Source organism: Kryptolebias marmoratus, linkage group LG13, assembly GCF_001649575.2.
Source record: "Kryptolebias marmoratus isolate JLee-2015 linkage group LG13, ASM164957v2, whole genome shotgun sequence".
NCBI lineage: Eukaryota > Metazoa > Chordata > Actinopteri > Cyprinodontiformes > Rivulidae > Kryptolebias > Kryptolebias marmoratus.
The window spans coordinates 5,189,570-5,206,600 of NC_051442.1; the positions used below are offsets into that span (position 1 = coordinate 5,189,570).

Here is a 17,031-nt window from a genome sequence, read left to right on the forward strand (position 1 = left end):
CGTGCGTTTCTCACACACACACACTTCAGAGGATAAGTGTGCCTCAGTCCTCCAGTCTGCCGTGGCTCATGAGACTTTAAGGAGGCATAATAAATAAAAAAAATATGTCCCTGACGCGGAGGGACAGCGTCCAGAATGAGCTCCTTCTCCGCGGTTAGGGGTGAACTTTCAGACCGAGCTTAGATTAACACTTTGTGGCCTGTTTTTTCTGCTTCCTTCGCTGCCTTTTTCCTCTCCTCTGGAGGACTCCATTTTGAAGAGACCGGGTGCAGACAGACCCTAACAGCAGCAGCAAGTCGTCTCTTGAAAGGATCCGTGCTTTCTTTCCCCCTTTTTTTTTTCCGGCACCGTTTCTGGAGGTGGAGGACATGTTTGAATCTTCTCATGTGTGCGTCTCAGAGGGACGGGGGACGGGGTGGAGGAGGGAGGGCGAGGGGGGGCTTTTCTTTGACATGTTTGGCACAAGTTTGACACGTACATGTCAGCCTGCTTTTAGGTTAATTATTGATGCTTTTAATTGAGGAGGAGGTGGGCGGGGCGACGTGTTTGGTAGTTTTGAGGTTTTTTTGTTTTTCCTCCCAAGGAGGGGGGAGGACAGTGGTGACGACTGGCAGTGCGCACATAAACTGACTTTCTCATGGAGGGGGGCAGGAAATAACCAGCATCCATCCATCTGTATAGAAAGGTGGGGGTTCTAAAGTTATCCCAAAGCAAAAAGCAAGGAGAGGGAGCGCACAGCTCGAGTGGTTTCCTTTTTTTTTGTTATTATTTTTTATTATTCCAAGGGCCGCGGGAGCAGGCTTTAGCGCATGTAGAGAGGGTGAGTGAGGGAGTGAGTGAGTGAGGGAGGGAGAGGAGAGGGGAGGGAAGGGAGGGAGTGAGGGATCCAGGCCTAGTAGTGGTGCTGCCGCCGGGACTCTCCTCATCCGCTCTCAAAAAATTGGAAATTTGCACATTTAGACGCCAAAATGCGCAGGTCCCGGCTCGGCTTAGCGCCGGGACGCACCGGAATGGTAAGAATCTCGCGACAGATCCCGCGTCATGTGGCTTTTTGTGCGTGATTTAGCTGTTTGATGCACAACATTTAGGAGGGCTGCATCACGAAGTGTCACAGCGTGTGCGTGTGCGCGTGTCAGTGTGTTCATGAACTTGTGTCTCGTCGCCTTTTTTTTTTCCCTTCTTCCACGCTATGATTTTTCATGTGCAACCATGAAGCCGCTGTTTGCACACTCACACACACACACACACACACAGCCCTGCTCTCCACGCGTGGCCCGACGTGCACGCGCGGGTCCATTTTAATTCCTGGTGTGTTTTCTCGCTCCAGCCTGACGCGGTTTAACGCTGTAACTGGCCTGACTGGCCGCGTGCCGTGCCTTCACGTGAGCCAGCTAACAGGCTGACCTTATCGTGTTTGATGTCATTTCCAACATATCGCGATAACAGCCCCGAGAGGCTTTCACGGCTCGTCTGCGGCTTAAAGGACGTTTAAGGCGACGGCAGGGGGGCTGCTTTTATTTGCTCCTGGTAGGCAGACAGGTTGTTGTTGTTTGTTTGTTTGTTTGTTTGTTTTTTATAGATATAACATCTGAGCTGAACATCCCATGGTCACCTGCAGCGTTGCTATGACACCTCACCGGAAGGTTTCGTGGAAAACTAGAAAATGAAGGAAGACATTTTGAACTCCAACACCAACTTTCAAACCACCCAAGCCGACAAAATGCCGGCATTTCGATGCGTAAACCAAATGAGAGAGAGCCGAGGTGGAAGGGAACGTTGACGCCGTTGCCACAGTAACCACGCACCTGCGTCTCTCACTCCCTGAGAGCACGCTCGAGGGTCCTCGAGAAGTGAAGAAGTCTGCTCTTGCTGACGTAGCTGCGACAACGGGGGGACGGTTTGCCGTCTGCAAGGAGCTGCAGCGCCGTTTTCGCGGATTTGAGCCACATCCTTCCAGGAATTCTTCGCCGTTCGACTACCTCCACGCGTCCCGCTGGAGCAGTTGTGCAGACGTGGCCAGACGTATCGAGACCGGCGCCCGTTTTGGTTTTCACCCAGCTTTCTCCCCAGTGGCAACTCGCACCAACTCCCGATTGCGAGGAGTGATCAGACGAATTGCGATTGATCGCAAAGTCTTTCCCTGCCACGGCGGTGACCTTCTCACGAGAAATGCTGCATTCCAGCCCGCTAACATCATTTCAGTGATTATCTCGTTCGCTCGGGAGAAAAGGTTAATGAGGACAAGATGGCTGATATCGCTCTGTCATGCTGATTAGACGAGCAGACGGGTGGCTTTAAAAGGGTAGTGGTGCTTTCAAGTTTTCTTCTGTTAACCACGGTTACCTCCAAGGAGACGCGTGCAGCCGTCGTGTTGCATCAAAAGGGTTTTGCAGGCGAGGACGTCGCTGCTTGTAAGATCTCAATCAACCATTTAGTGGAGAACGTCAAGGAGAGCGGGTCAGTTTCAGTGAAGGCGGCTTCAGGACGCCCAAGAAAGTCAAGCAAGCGTCTGGATGTCGTCTCCTAAAGAGGATGCAGCTACGAGATCCAGTCCACCAGTGACCAGAGCTTGTTCAGGAACGGCAGAGGGCATCTGATGCTCAGTTCAGGATGGTTTTGTGTCAAAGAAGCCACTTCTTCAAGGTCAGACTGACATTCTGAAGGAAGTACGAGGAGTGGACCGCAGAGGACGTCTGGGAAAATGATTGTCCAGAGAATGAAAGGTGAGCGCCACCACGAGTCCTGCGTCATGCCAGCAGTGAAGCATCCGGCGACCATTCATTCGTGGGGTCGCTTCTCATCCAGGGGAACACTGCCATGAATAAAGAAAGGTATCCAAACATCCTCCAAGACCAAGTTCTCCCAGCAATCCAGGAGCAATTTGGGAATTAGCAATGGTTTTTCCAGCGTGATGGAGCATCATGTCACGACGCAAAACATTGAAATGTTGGGTCCACGGCCAGGAACGCTTATAATTGTATTTCATTATATCGTACAAACATCTGACAAACTTTGTGAAAACCAAAATTTGTGCCGTTCTCAAAAACGTCTGGCCACGACTGTATTTCCAAACCGCCTTGAGCAGCTTTTTCCTCAGACACATCCATAAACACGCCCACAACAAGGTTCTGACCAATCACACAACAGTTGACGCCCCAGGAGGAAAAGGATCTGCTCAGACCTTGTGTTGAGAACAGGTTCTCAGAGATCATGTAAGAACAAGGTGACATCCACGTCTGCAAGAACAGATTTTTTTACTTCTAGCGGAGTATAAATCCAGCTTTAAGAAGATAATCTGGTCATTTTTATCAACGATTAGTACCTCATCGGTACTAACCGCACATCTTTGTTCGACCTAGGCTAATGGCTAACCAAACAGGGGTCTTTTTTTTGTGTTTATATATAAAACAAATCAGAAAAACTGCACTTCAGCATGACGCCGTTTGTTTAGTTGGTTGCTGTTTTCGTGTGCTGAGCATAGACTGTGAAAACGTCGAAGTCCTCAGGCTGCTTAAGGTATTTAAGTGAAATTGGAACAATTCTGTAACTAGACACAGGACCGGGAACTAGAAGTTGAAGCCACCATGGATGAGAGCCCCCTGGAGGCAGGCTACAGTACAGTTTCAAGTCTCGCACCTCCATGTAAATGAATGGGACATCTGTTAGCGACTTAGGCGGCTGTGTAGACAGACTTTTGTACTCTGGCTCCAAAAATACAACATGGCAGAACCAAAAAAGGACATATTTTGGCTGTAATTCAACAACGAAAGATGCAGACACTGTCTATATTTATGGATGTCGATGGACTAGATGTGCTGATCAGGTGGAGATGACTCTGATGGTCACACGTGAATTATTTTTGTTTCTACAGTGTGAAAATAATGTCATTATTTGTTACCTGGTTTAATAAGAAAAGCATTATCTAAATTTTCACGATTTGTATTTCTTGCAAAGCTGAATTCTCTCTGTCATTATTTCAGGGAGGAATCATGCCATCATGAGTGTGCCATACCGAGCCCCTGGAAGGAAAACTCATCAGTCCAGCTGCACTCTGACCCCAGACCGTGACCCGCCCGACCCCTCCAAACGGCACCGACAGCCAATCGGCCTGAACATGTCTGCCACCACCTCCTCCCTGAAGCATTCGTCTGTCTACAGGTTCACGCAAACGGACCACTCGTCTTCCTCTTCGTCCTACAGCCCTCTCAGGAGGCTGCAGCATCTCACCACCATGGTGAGCCAGCCGGACCTGGTCCTGCCAGCGAGGGATCCAGAGCGGAGCTGGGAGTGGGGGGCACATGGGAAGGGGAAGAGGAAGATGGAGAGGGACTCCTGGGTTGACTACAGGGATTACTCTGCCTCCCAGATTCCAAACAGGGAGGAGAACTTTGCCCATTCTCCTTTTGGACAGAAGCAACCCGAGGTCCAAAGCGAAAGCAGAAACACACCTCCTGCGAGTTGTAACGGTTCTGTCGTTTCGTTGAAAAAAACGGAAGGTTGTTTCTCAGGCCCACCCAGCCCCGCCTTCTCTCTTGACAGCAACAGCCCCTTCGCAAACGGCTTGCTCCACTTTGAATCCACTTTGTTTGAGGGAGAGGAAAACGATGAAGAGCGAGGCGCCGGGTCGCCCTTTGCAGATACGCTGGACCGTTGCGAGAAAACTGAGCCCGTTTCTCCGTCTCCGCCCACAAATGTAAATCTGGACACGAAGGACACTGTGCTGCCATCGGCTAAGGTGGTGACGCGCTCCCAGTCCTCAGGTCACCGCAGGAGGTACTGGGACGGCTCGGAAGACGAGTGGGACAGCGACACCGAGCTGTTCCTGTTTGAAGACAGTCCATTTCTGCATTCAGTGGCAAGTCTTACTCTCAATAACAGGGGTGTCCAACCCTGGTCCTCGAGAGCCACCATCCTGCAGGTTTTACTTGTTTCTCTGCTCCAACACACCTGATTTGAATCAATGGGTGATTAACAGGCTTCTGCAGAACAAGAAGAGGTCATTTAACCACTGAATCAGGTGTGTTAGAGCAGGGAAACGGGTAAAACCTGCAGGATAGTGGCCTTTGAGGACCAGGATTGGACACTTCCGCCTGCAACAAAAGCTGTCTGCATGTGGAGGCAGAATGATTAGGAACTAAAACAGTGATTTATCCTGTAAACAGCATTCCTTTTCTTAGTCATAAATGCGTTAGTTGTGAATAAAAACCTCTCAAAAGTCCCAAAACTATTACTATTCGAAACTGTCATTGGCTAAACGTGGGGCACACCCTGCACACTTCACCGGTCCATCGAAGGCAAGCAAGACAGACAACCTAATGGTAATTTGTAGTTGTCTGTCATCTTAATATGTATGTTTTTGAAGCGTGGGAGGAAACTGGAGGAAACCTAAGCGCAGTGAGAACGTGCAAACTCCACGAGTCGAGGCTGCGACCTTCTTGCTGTGAGGCGACGGCATTAATCAAGTCTGCCACCGTTCAAAAGCATCCATTATTAAAAGTATTAGTATCTGTTACAAGCTCAACCTTCTAAATGTAAATTCAGCATGATTTTTAACAATGCTGTTTCTCATTCATTGTCTAAAAGAAGGTATCTCCGGCTGCTCGTAATGACTAAAACGCTGTTGTTATCTCTGCCTCCACCTTCTGTCAAATAGGTATCAGTAGGAACTTATCAGCCGTGACATCGGTCATAAAGCAAGGAACAATGAAGAAACAGAAAAAAGTTCTGCAGGAATTAATAGAGCTAATGTTTAGCCAGACTGGTCTTTTTTTTTTTTTTTTAGGCATATAAAATAACTTTCTCTAAAACGTCATACAGGAGTGAAAGAACGTTAGATTAGCAAAGATTAAACCTCCGAGCTTTCGCATGAGACTGTTTAGTTTGTCCGCTCTCTCAACCAAACAACAGCCGTGTTAAAACCCGAAAGTAGCTGTGCTGAACGTTATCAGCCGACTGTTACAGAAAAACAGATATTCTTCGGGAACCCAGAAGTTGAAGCCAGAGTTAGAAACATCCCAAATAAAAGTCAGCTAAACTTCCTTTAGCTGAAGTGTCTTCCTCATCCCAAGAAATTAGTTGGGAGTACCAAAATATCAAGTTAATCTCAGCTGGGAAAATGTGCGACGTGCTTCACAAAGTGTTGAATTATTCCCTTCAATTGTCCAGTCCAGATCAGCCCTGTGATCAGTCTCGATACATGCCGGTCATAACTCATGTACCCACTCTAAGTCCACTCATCCAACTCACAAATAATCATTTTCAGTAGTGTAACGTGAGACCTTTGTGCTGTGGTTTGTGTTCTGGTTTGAAGACACGACAAGCTAAAATTAGGAAGGTCGTAGTCGGAAATTGAGCCTTTTCTCGCTTCACTGGATGAACAACCCAGCTCTCCGTTCAATTTAATGCGTGTAAACTAATTTTACGCTAGCAGAGGTCCGCATTTAGTCTTTGCTGCTTTGTTTTCCGCAGCTCTCTGTCGAATAAACACTTTTCGTTGTCCTGCAGCAAAACAGCCCGAGGAAGAAGTCTCTGCCGCCTGTGAAATTTGTCGAGGGCGAAGTTGTTTGGGCAAAGTTCAGCCGAAGGCCGTGGTGGCCCTGCGAAGTGATTGTTGACCCTTTACTGGGCGTCTATCACAGAGTGAAAGGTGGGTGTGAAACATTGTTGACTTGCTGTGATAGCTTACTGCAAATTGCCTTTTAGGCTATAAGTGCTGTGGTGTTTTGTGATTCCTAATATTGCCGTAAATAAATAAGGAAACTCACTTAGTTTGAGCTTTTTTTTTAAACCAAACGCAACTACCTTTAATTGTTGCTTGGTTCAGATATTATGCTTTCATTAGAACAATTTTATGCTGCATGTTTACAAATTGTAGAGCAGTTTTGACTGTATATAAGTTAGTTGTTCCGTTGTTCTTCGTTGATCCAGTTGTGTGCTTGCTGCATTCCTGGCTGATGCCTTTTTTAATTTCCTTCTTGGCTGATAATTTGTTGTCTCAGAGCCCAGCGATCGGCCTTGTCGACTCTACCACATCCAGACCTTTGGGGAGCCCAAGGAGCTCGTCTGGGTGGAGGAAAAATCAACCCACACTTTCCATGGAGGCTTTGAATTCGAACAACTCCTCCGTTTGCGCCGTAGGGGGAAGCAGAAGGACCAGAACAACAAATGCAACGTAATTATTGAATTTTATGAATTACAGCATGATACTTGCATGGCTTGATTAACTGTTGGTGTTGGACATAATTATGAAATAGTTTGGACCAGTGGTGCCCAATCCTGGTCCAGGAGAGCAACTATCCTGCACGTTTTAGATGTTTCTCTACTTTCACACACCTGGTTTGAATGAATGAGTGATTAACAGGCTTCTGCAGAACTTAAAAATATGCTGAAAAGGAGGGAAACAACTAAAACATGCAGGATAGTGGTCCTCTGGGACCAGGATTTGACGCCACTGGGTTAGACAAATAAAATAAGTATTTTATGCCCCAACCAATGTGTTCAGGAAAAGCATATTGTTTGTGTAAATGGGTCTGGAGTAGTTTTTGTTTTATCTCTTTGCAGATAAGCAAGCGTTTTCAGAATTCTTGGAAATCCAGCGTGGCAGAAGCAGAGTCTGTTCTGCCCGGGAGACCCAAAATGGCGTCCTCCATAGATATTGCCTTCCGTTGTAGCTCCCCGCCAGAAAGGGAGAACAGGCCACAACCAACCTTTCCTCCTCTCAATTCGTCGGTCTCCACCCTCTCCGAGACACTGCACATAACCAACGGATCCGTTTTATCCCCAAATACAACTCCAATAAAACCAAGCACTTTAAAGAAATCTTCTGGAAAGAAGAAGCAAAGCAAATCCCTAAAAGGTCCAAGCAGTAAAAACTCTAAAAAGATGCTGCAGTGTAGCCCTGACCAATCAGATAAAGACAACAGAGAGTGCCCATACTCTGACCTTGACTCGGTCCCGAAGATTTTATGCCCTAAAGCACTTGAACGCCAACCTAAGCTAGTTCAATCTCAGCCGTCTGTCGCAGTTGTGAAAGAGCTGAAAAAGCAGCCCGAGATTCAGAGTGGTCTTTGGTTTAGCAAATCGGGCAAAGAGCGCCGACCTAAAACTACCAATCCGGTGCCGGATCGCTCCCTCTTCAGTAAGGTGCCCTGCAAGAAGAAGAATGTATCCACTTTAAGTAAAAAGACACTCGTTTCTTCTGCATCCTCGGTTGGTGGAGCATCCAGTGACCAGGCAGGACTGTCAGAGAAGCATAAACCAACCGATGACCATCTGTTACTTGAACAGTCGGGACCTTTAAAGCATAAAACCACTAAGAGCAGTACAACGCCTGTGGACGCTAGTGGCAGTTCTGTTGACCACTCAGGATTTTTGGACAACCAGAATGCCCTCTTGTCGGTAGAGCGTTCAAAGGTTAAACAGATGGACAGTAATTCACCTGACACTGATACTAACACTTCGTCTGGTCTGTTAAGTTGCTCAGGAGTTGAAAGGGACTCAGAGGCCTCAAAAAATGTTCAATTCTGGGACCAATCCAGTGTAAAAACTGTCAGTCAAAACAAAATTTCTGCCACGATGGCTACTAAACAGGTTAGTGAAACTGACAAGGTCTCTGATGAAGAACAAGAAAACAACGAGACTTCAGTGTCATGTTTACAAGAGACTAGTGACTCCGAGTCAAGACCAGAAAACCAAACAACTCTGGTTACAAGCTGTAGGCTTCCCTTTGTGAAACTGATACGTAAGGAGGTACAAGATGAGTATCTAAGCTCCAGTGACACAGTTTGTCCCACTGACCAAACCGCGTGCACAAAGAAGGAAAAAAGATCAGAAGCTAACGTGATTAAAGCATCCCCTCGCCAGTCGGATCAGATGGACAAGTCGAGTTCGTCCACAGGTCAATCAGTAAATTCAGGACCCATGAAGGTCGCAGTGAAGAAGTTAAAAGCTAGCGGTGGGTCTGATGTGCTTCGTCTCTCAGAGTCATCAAACAGTGATGCTACTGTTGCTTCCAACCTGTCTGATGAAGAGTTTGTTGGCCCAGAGGCAGAGAGGATATCAAATGTAAGTCCAAAAAATGTGACTCGGTCCAATCAGTCAGACCGGTCAGAGGGGAATAAGACTCCTGTGTTGGATCAAACAGACAAAACGTCTGACCACTTAGCCAGTTTAGACCAAATCATTGTCCTTACTACAGCTTCTCCTGCAGCTCCTCTGCCTTCTAAGCGTGATGAAGACCCGTTGTGTCGAAATTCTGTAGTTCCTGAAGGCCCTTCTTCTCAGGAACCGACGAAAGTTGTTCGTAATTCCAAGCTGGTTTCTGAAGTGAGTCAAGTCCTGAGCAAGCAGCCTGCGCACCTCCCCGCCAGCAAGGGGCTGATGACCAGAGCACTTAGGGCCATGCACGAGGTGGACCAGAAGAAGAGTGAAAAAGTCCAAAAAGAAGTTGGACAAAAGCAGATCTCGAGCTCTTTGAGAAAAGTTGAGGATCTTGAGTGGGAACCTGAGGTGAAGCTGGACGTTTGCACTAAATTAAAAGTCCTAAAATCTCAGCATGTTGACAATGGCGAATGTGATCAAGGCACATTTTCAAGCTGTAGCTCCCCCTCTTTAATGTTTTCTGATTCAAATGACTTTGAAGAGCACGTTAAAAGTGAAGACGAAGACCTCTCAATATCCTCAACTCCACCGATGGACTTCATACCTTTAACTTCTAAAGTGAAGGCGAAGCACAAAGGTCGGTCTTCTAACATACGGCCTTCATCATCGCCTCCGTCACCATTTTCCTTTATGAAAGACTTTAAAAATGTAGAGGAGGTGTCCTTCCAATCCCTGGCAAACGAGAATGATGGTAAACCCATCTCTTTCAAGACGAACAGAAAGTACAAGTTCAGCACTTTTCTTATGATGTTAAAGGACTTGCATGACACGAGGGAGCGAGACGGGACGCCCTTAGAGCTGGAAATCGGATCACCGAGTTCACATGTTAAGGAGGAGCCATTGGTGGTGCCACAAGCAGCTCCATCAGCAGGACAAGATCAGCAAATTCAATTTGTTCTCAGCAATACAGATTCAAGTCTGAACCAAAATGTAATCGCGCACAATGAATGTAGAGTAAATCAGAAACCCAAGAGGCCCTATAACAGAAGGGGCTCCCATTGGCTGAAGAGGAAAAACAATCGAAGAACGCCTCATTTTGTCAGGTCTGGACCCGGTTTTCCAGGCCTGGAGTCCTCCTCGGGAAAGAAATCCCTGCCAGCAGTGGGAACCTCGTCGAAAGCGAACTGCTCCTCGAGGATTGTGGACTTACAGAGCGGCAGCTGGGAGAGCCACGCTGAAGGCGGAGAAGGAGAGGCTGGGCGAGAAGAGGAGCGGTGGAGCAGACTGAAGAGGAATCAGCAGATCGGGATCTCCTTGGAGCAGAAGAAGGGTGACGCTACACTGCCTCTGGAACGGGAAAACAGCCTCGTGGCAGAGTACATCAAGAATAACACGGGACTGATGCATGACGTCGGACATGGAAGTAAGGCTCCAGGAGGTAAGTGGTGTCTGCACAACGTCGGACCCAGAAATCTACACAGACACGCTGAAAAAGACCGATCCAAGTTGGGAGCGTTGAATACCACCACGTTAGCCATTATTGGCACACATAGCAGTGACACCAAGCATTAAATTCTGCCTTCATTTACATTAACTACACACTTAACACATTACAAATGTTTCCTTCAGTCGGCCACATATTGTGCGTGTCAGTCATTTTCAGGTCTAAAATGACTAATTTTTCCAGAATATCAGACCCAATGACTTTTACCAGTAAACTGGATGGCAAAGTTGACCAAAAATCTAGAGATATGTTAGAAACTAAAAATGACGAGTTGAACGTTTCTGGTTTTGTAGCCTGGCGTAAATATAAGAAATTCAACTGAGAGAGGCCTCTTTAGTTGGGAATAATGAGGATTCCACAGCTTTTTAAGTTGTTTTAATTTAAATCAGAGGTCGTAATGGTTTATTCTGCAAAACGTTGTCTTTCCTTTTTTTGTTATTTAGAGCATAAACGAATAAGAAAACCCAGCAAGCGGCTGATTGAGTGGACCGAGGAGTACAGCCAGATTTTCCCCACAAGGAAGAAAACCAAAAGGCCTCTCCAGCTGATCGGAAAGGTAAAAATCCTGCAAAGTATTCGCCGATCTAACGTTATAATTTCCTTACGTTGTTGCGTCTTCTTTGTAGTTTCTCATTAGGAAGCCAATTTAGGTTCGTTCAGTCAGAAACGATACTCAGAGTCTGTTTTATTTAGGCCGCCGGACACGTTACCGCTATGTCTGAGGTGTCCGGGTCGGACCAGAACCAACACGACCACACGCCCGCCGCCATACTTCCCGAAATACTGACCCCGCCTCCGGAAGAAACCGTGCAGACGATCCCTGCTGGGCTACAAAGTCCCAAGACTGAGCTCCCGTCAACCCAGGATCCACCGATTCTGTCCATGAGCACGTTAACGCCCCCTCCTGAAGCTGACCCGCCGCCGTCAGAAGGCCTCGCTAAAGACAGTAAGGAAGCAGGGGTGTTTTTGTTTGTTTGTTTGTTTACCTGCATTTAGAACCACAAACAAATGACAGTTCTGACATCTTGGATGAAGTCCTCGTGGTAAATAATTAATAATAATCAAATATCGGAGATGAAACCAGTAATTTAGAACCGTTTACCGCAAAGTAGAGGTTTAGAACTGAAGGATGTGAGAACGGCGGACTGCATCGGTCCCGCAGTCCGCTCTAAAGTCCGATACGACTTGTTGACGCACCGTTTCCAGACGATTTCTGAAGCTTTTCACGGTTTAACGTTTGATGCCCAGAAGGTGCTGCTGTGTTTGAGAAGAAGCGGAAGAGGAAACCCACTCAGAAAATCCTGGAGTATTGTCTGGAGGCCGAGGCGTCAACAGGGCCCAAGAAGAAGGTATGACAAGCCCGTTGAGTTATTTAACACATTATTTTATGTAGAACTTTATTCTTTGCTTCCAAGGAGCCAGACCTTCTTGTAAAGTGATCTTAGTCGATGTTTCTCCAGGCTTTTTATAGATCTTTGACTTTATGCTGACCATTTAAAAATATGTTTATTTAAGCCATTTGACTCCAACTTTTGACTCATTCAGGCATAAAAATCTCCTAAATTCAGTGGATGAACCTTTTTAAATTGGATCTTTAGGAATCTTGTTACCTGCAGCCTGTCACAAAGTTCCTTCAGCTGAAATCTCCAAAATGTCAGAGATAATACAGTTTGACAGACAGAAAACAGTATTTTAGCACCAACGAGGTGATCTGTTCGCTGCAAACATGACTCAGCTGGAGGATGATGCGTCTCTCGGGTCCCTTGTCTCGTCTTTGCTGAACTTTGTTTTCTCATTTCTCAAAGACAAGACTTTTATCTGCTGTAGATCTGATCTTTTTAGCCCTTTCGGTGTCAGGGTACAAGGAATGGACAGAAATGAGTGGAAAAAAGCAACAAAAGCCCAAAGAAATATTGATCAAAACCACTTTAAAAAATTACAAGAAAGTCTGGCTGCTTGGAATAAAAACCCTAAAGTATATAGGGATGGTTGAAGCGTTGACACGGTGCCGTGTTTACATCTAACATCAGTCAGGCGCTGCTTTCATCAAGTTGTTGGCTCAGATCTCTAATAATGTAAAAACTATCAGATAGAATCGGCTCAAAGCTTCTGTTTTGTTTCCTCAAACTCCTCAGGCACGAAACAAAAAGATCACCCGAGGTCTTTCCACTGATTAGAGGGCAAATCTCCCCGCAGGTCGCGTTTATTTTAGAGTGACGCCGCCGTCAGAGTTGCTTTCTGAAAAGACTGATTGCTTTTATTTTGGTGGGTTTTACAATGTAAGCTGCACAATATGAATCAAAAACAAACAAAAAAAGAACTACTTTTATTAAAACTTGCAGAAAGGAATCATTGGATGTGCCACTACAGCTGATTGCTTACACCACACGTGTCAAACTCAAGGCCCATGGGCCAGATCCGGCCCTCTGTAACATTTCATCCGGCCCTCCAGTCTGGTTCAGATCGAGTCTCTGATTCTTATTTAGCTTAAAAAAACTGAGCCTAATTAGTGAAGTTTTCTCTTAAAGCCAACAATATATAGTTTTAATTTCTGTATGATCAGGTTTTTGTTGATGGCTTTTTAAAAAAATCTGTTTTAATGTTTAAAAGTTCATTTAAAAGCTGAGTGAGGCGTAAGAAATGACTGCTAATGATGTGCTTTTTGAAGTTTGATCTATTTGTCTGTGTTCATTCAAGTCTGTTTGCTCTAAATTCTGTATAATCTGTAACTGGGAAAAGGTCATTGATATTTCTATATGAATGATTTGACAGAATACATCTAAAACCAATTAATTTATGTCATTTTTAATAAATATTGATCGTGATCGGCCCTTGGCTAGGACCAAATTTTTAATTTTGGCCCCTTGCGTCACTGGGTTTGACACCCCTGATTTAGAGTTGACTCCATTCAAGATGGCTGCCACAGCTAATCAACCTCAGCAAACACAAAACACGGCTAGAACTCCGTTAGTTTCACAGATATTAGGCTAAAGCTCGATGTGGTAGTCGCTGAAAGTCCTTCCCATCACACAGTCTGAGCACCAACAGATCATGTGAGTTTTTTTGTTTCAAACTTTGGGCCTGCAAGGAGCGGGCGATAAGCATTTCTGTCGGGAATATGAGTCCTTCCTGATGTTCTGTTTCCTGTCGCAGATGAGAGGACTGAAGACCAACTCGAGCGCCGCTCCCGTTTCTGGTCAGTGAGTCGTTTTGTGTTGGGAATTACAGCTTCATGCGAATCCTGATGAATCCTTTTTGTTTTTTCTTGATGCTTAAATGTTGGCTGAAGATCTGATTTGTCAGCTATTTTATGGGGACTGTAATGGTCCTGTATAAACATTATCTATTGTTTGTTATTATTTACAAAGTGTAATATCTGAGATCCAACAAACCCTGCAAAGAAAAGACTTTAAATGAAAACCCGGACTGTTAACCCGTTTGCTGCATCTTTCTGTCTGCCTGTTTAATCTCATGCACAGATTCTGCGCCATCATCTTGTAAACCGAAGAGCAAACCACCGAGCCCGGCCTCTGACATCACCGCCTGCGCGGCCACACCCACCTGTCGGACCACTCCTCCACCCTCCACCTCAGCCTCGCCCCCTCCTGAACCCAGACAAGTGGAGACGGCGGCCGATTCTCCTCAGCCTGATGACGGCAACCCTCAGGAGGACGCCAAGGACACCGAAGAGTCGGAGGCAAGCCGCGTTCGTTTGTTTTCTTTATTTGTTTTAAAGTTTTTGATTACTAAGAAATCTTTATTGTCCTTATCTGTAAAGGTCGAGCAGTCTGGGCTGGACCACAGGTTCTGCTCTGGGAAGGACGACTTGCTGCTGTGCGACGACTCCGTTTTGCCCGTGAGGAAGATCATCGGGGACCGAGGAGGGCCAGCCTCCATGAAGGAGAACGTGTGTCAGGTTCGTCGTCCGAAAACGCACCGGGAACGCCACGTCGGTTACCGCGACAAAAACTTATAAAACGCATCAAGCTGAAGCGGCTTTAACAACACTTCATGTTTCTGTCCTTCTCACCAGAACGTCTAGTCACCAATTATCTTTTTTATTATGGCCTGGCGCCATCAGCCCATCTGTCCGTCCAATGACAAACTGCACAGCTGCACTCCTCATGGGTCAAGGATGATCCCTATGGATTTCAAAGTTGTGGGGTCAAAGTCACAGGTGGCCCCTTTGTGGGAACCGTATCTGTGCTCCAGCTCTGGATTGTTGTGTGAGGGGACTTCCTGCTGCTTTTATTTTGATGACCGAGTTTATGTTTGTAGGCTGCAGCTGAAGGGATTCTGGGGTTGTATAACTCCGCTAAAATGTCTTTTTCTTCATCCATTTTTAAACTATCGTTGTGAAACGGTGCTACAACTAAACACGAGAAGAAGAAAAGCTGCTGCGGGAACCCAGACGTCCAGCAGGGAGTGTGTACATGTGATAACGTGTGAGTGTTGATGCTTCAATAAAATCCTGTGGGTAGAAATCTCACCGGACGCTGCGACACAACCAGGCGCTGCCAGTGGGAAAAAAATGGCGGTGTAAATTTGGACAAACCCCATACGCCGCCTGCGTGTTTTGCCCCTTTTAGAGCTGCGTTCTGAGTTGAACGTTTCTCTTAATTCTGATTTAATTTTAACAGCGAAGGAGGAGGTAGTATCGGGTTCGATTTTCTCTTGTCTCGCGTGTTTGAAACGTGGAACCGTTTGGTTTTTTCTGATGCGGTTCTCTGATTGATTTCTGTGGGAAAAGCTTAAATTATTTGAAATTATTTGATTTCTTTGAGGTTCTGTTTATTTTTTTGGTGTGTGTGTGTGTGTAACGCAGTTGTCAATCTTGAGGTTTTATTTCCAAAAGAATCATCCGTAAATCTATAAAGAGACAAAGAAACTCCAACCAAACTCTCCTGCATTGTTTCGTTTATGAAGCCATCGGCTTTAAAAATACCTTCTTTTTGTTTGTTTTGTTTATATCTCAGGTGTGTGAGAAGACGGGGGAGCTGCTGCTGTGTGAGGGTCAGTGTTGTGGAGCGTTTCACCTGGCCTGCATCTCTCTGGCCGAAGCACCCAAAGGGAAGTTTGTCTGTCCGGAGTGTAAATCAGGTGAGTCTGCTCCCTGAAAAATAACTACATTCACGTCTCGTGTCAAAAAGGGCAAATTATTCCCATTAACCTTCATTATTATTCATGGTTTTTCTGTTTTTAGAGTAGCTTAAGTCTGACAAAAACATTTTCAGTCTGAATTGTTTTTTATTGTCCTCAGATTTTAATTTAATTATGTTTGAAACAATACAGAGAGGTTTTTACCGAAAGGGTTATTCGTTTAATATAATTTAAATAAGCTAAAATACAAAAATCAAAGTCTGGTAGCAGAAGTGAAATGAAGATATTCCTGAAATAACAAAGCGTAGATTTGTCGAGCTGATCCCTCGGCTGCGTCTCAGAGGTGGTTAGTGAAGCATTTCTGTTACTTATTGACTTATTTTCCTGGTTTCTTCTAATAACTGAAACCTTTGGGATAAATGACTGATCCGTGGGCTTCAAAGTCTAATAATCGGTGCTCAGGACGACCGTTTGAGCCGAACGATCTGACCGGGTCGTGTGGAGGCACGTTGAGTCATGTAACGAGTCTGCAGAGAAAAACAAAAATCCGCAAAATTCATTGTCTTTCTTTCTTTTTTTCCTCTGAGCGCTTTATTCTGCAGTTTTTGTTGGCACCACTTCAGCTGGTTCAGGCGTCATGCTTCATACATAAAAACCCTTCAATGAAATGTGAGGCACTGTGGCAAAATGATTTTGTAATCATTTTAAAATTCTCCATAAATGACGCCTAGTTGGTTGAAGTTTGCTAAATTTATCAGCTGGCAACAAGCTAGTTTTCTTTTCTTTTTTTTCACGGTAGCGTTGGTTTGAAAACTCGATTTTTATTGATCTGGAGGGAGGTCACAGCCGTATATTTAAAAAAAAAAAAAAAAGAGGAATCCTCGTGCTTCACAATGAGGTCAAACATTACACGAAGGGATTTCCTGGCGCTACGGCAGCCAGGAGAGAAAAACGGTCAGTTTCAAAGATCATACGGATTCAAGACGATATACCGTCTTGAATCCGGTTGACTCCAGGGATTGTCGGTTAGGAAGCAGATTTCTAACGTTGCCCCGTCCCCTCAGGTGTCCACACCTGCTTCGTGTGTAAGAAGCGCGGCGAGGACGTGCGGCGCTGCATGATCCCCGTGTGCGGGAAGTTCTATCACGGCGAGTGCATCGCGAACTACGCTCCGACCGCCCCGGTGAGCCGAGGCTTCCGCTGCTCCATCCACGTCTGCCTCACGTGCTTCATCGCCAGCCCCAACAGCTCGTCCATCTCCAAAGGTAAAAATCGAGAACAGGCGTCCCTCAGGCATGTGCCGCTCCAACGGCCTGCTCACCCCCCCC

At 45.9% G+C, this 17,031-nt stretch overlaps 1 protein-coding gene across 4 annotated transcripts in view; it reads left to right on the top strand.

The window, feature by feature from the left end:
* The first annotated feature begins 480 nt into the window (after nucleotides 1–480).
* The window catches only part of nsd1b (nuclear receptor binding SET domain protein 1b), a 22,966-nt gene continuing 6,415 nt past the window's right edge, over nucleotides 481–17,031 (top strand). The window contains exons 1-13 of one of the 4 annotated variants that reach the window (XM_037979078.1): nucleotides 481–685; nucleotides 3,981–4,855; nucleotides 6,505–6,646; nucleotides 6,999–7,171; nucleotides 7,561–10,537; nucleotides 11,047–11,159; nucleotides 11,297–11,549; nucleotides 11,852–11,952; nucleotides 13,757–13,799; nucleotides 14,083–14,300; nucleotides 14,382–14,519; nucleotides 15,580–15,703; nucleotides 16,768–16,968. In XM_037979078.1, coding sequence (XP_037835006.1) covers nucleotides 3,998–4,855; nucleotides 6,505–6,646; nucleotides 6,999–7,171; nucleotides 7,561–10,537; nucleotides 11,047–11,159; nucleotides 11,297–11,549; nucleotides 11,852–11,952; nucleotides 13,757–13,799; nucleotides 14,083–14,300; nucleotides 14,382–14,519; nucleotides 15,580–15,703; nucleotides 16,768–16,968 — 5,341 coding nt within the window. In that variant the 5' untranslated portion in view covers nucleotides 481–685; nucleotides 3,981–3,997. Of the gene's footprint in view, nucleotides 686–862; nucleotides 1,014–1,320; nucleotides 1,528–3,980; nucleotides 4,856–6,504; nucleotides 6,647–6,998; nucleotides 7,172–7,560; nucleotides 10,538–11,046; nucleotides 11,160–11,296; nucleotides 11,550–11,851; nucleotides 11,953–13,756; nucleotides 13,800–14,082; nucleotides 14,301–14,381; nucleotides 14,520–15,579; nucleotides 15,704–16,767; nucleotides 16,969–17,031 lie in introns of those variants that run through there. The other 3 variants (XM_017419890.3, XM_037979079.1, XM_017419892.3) reach the window with 3 other exon arrangements.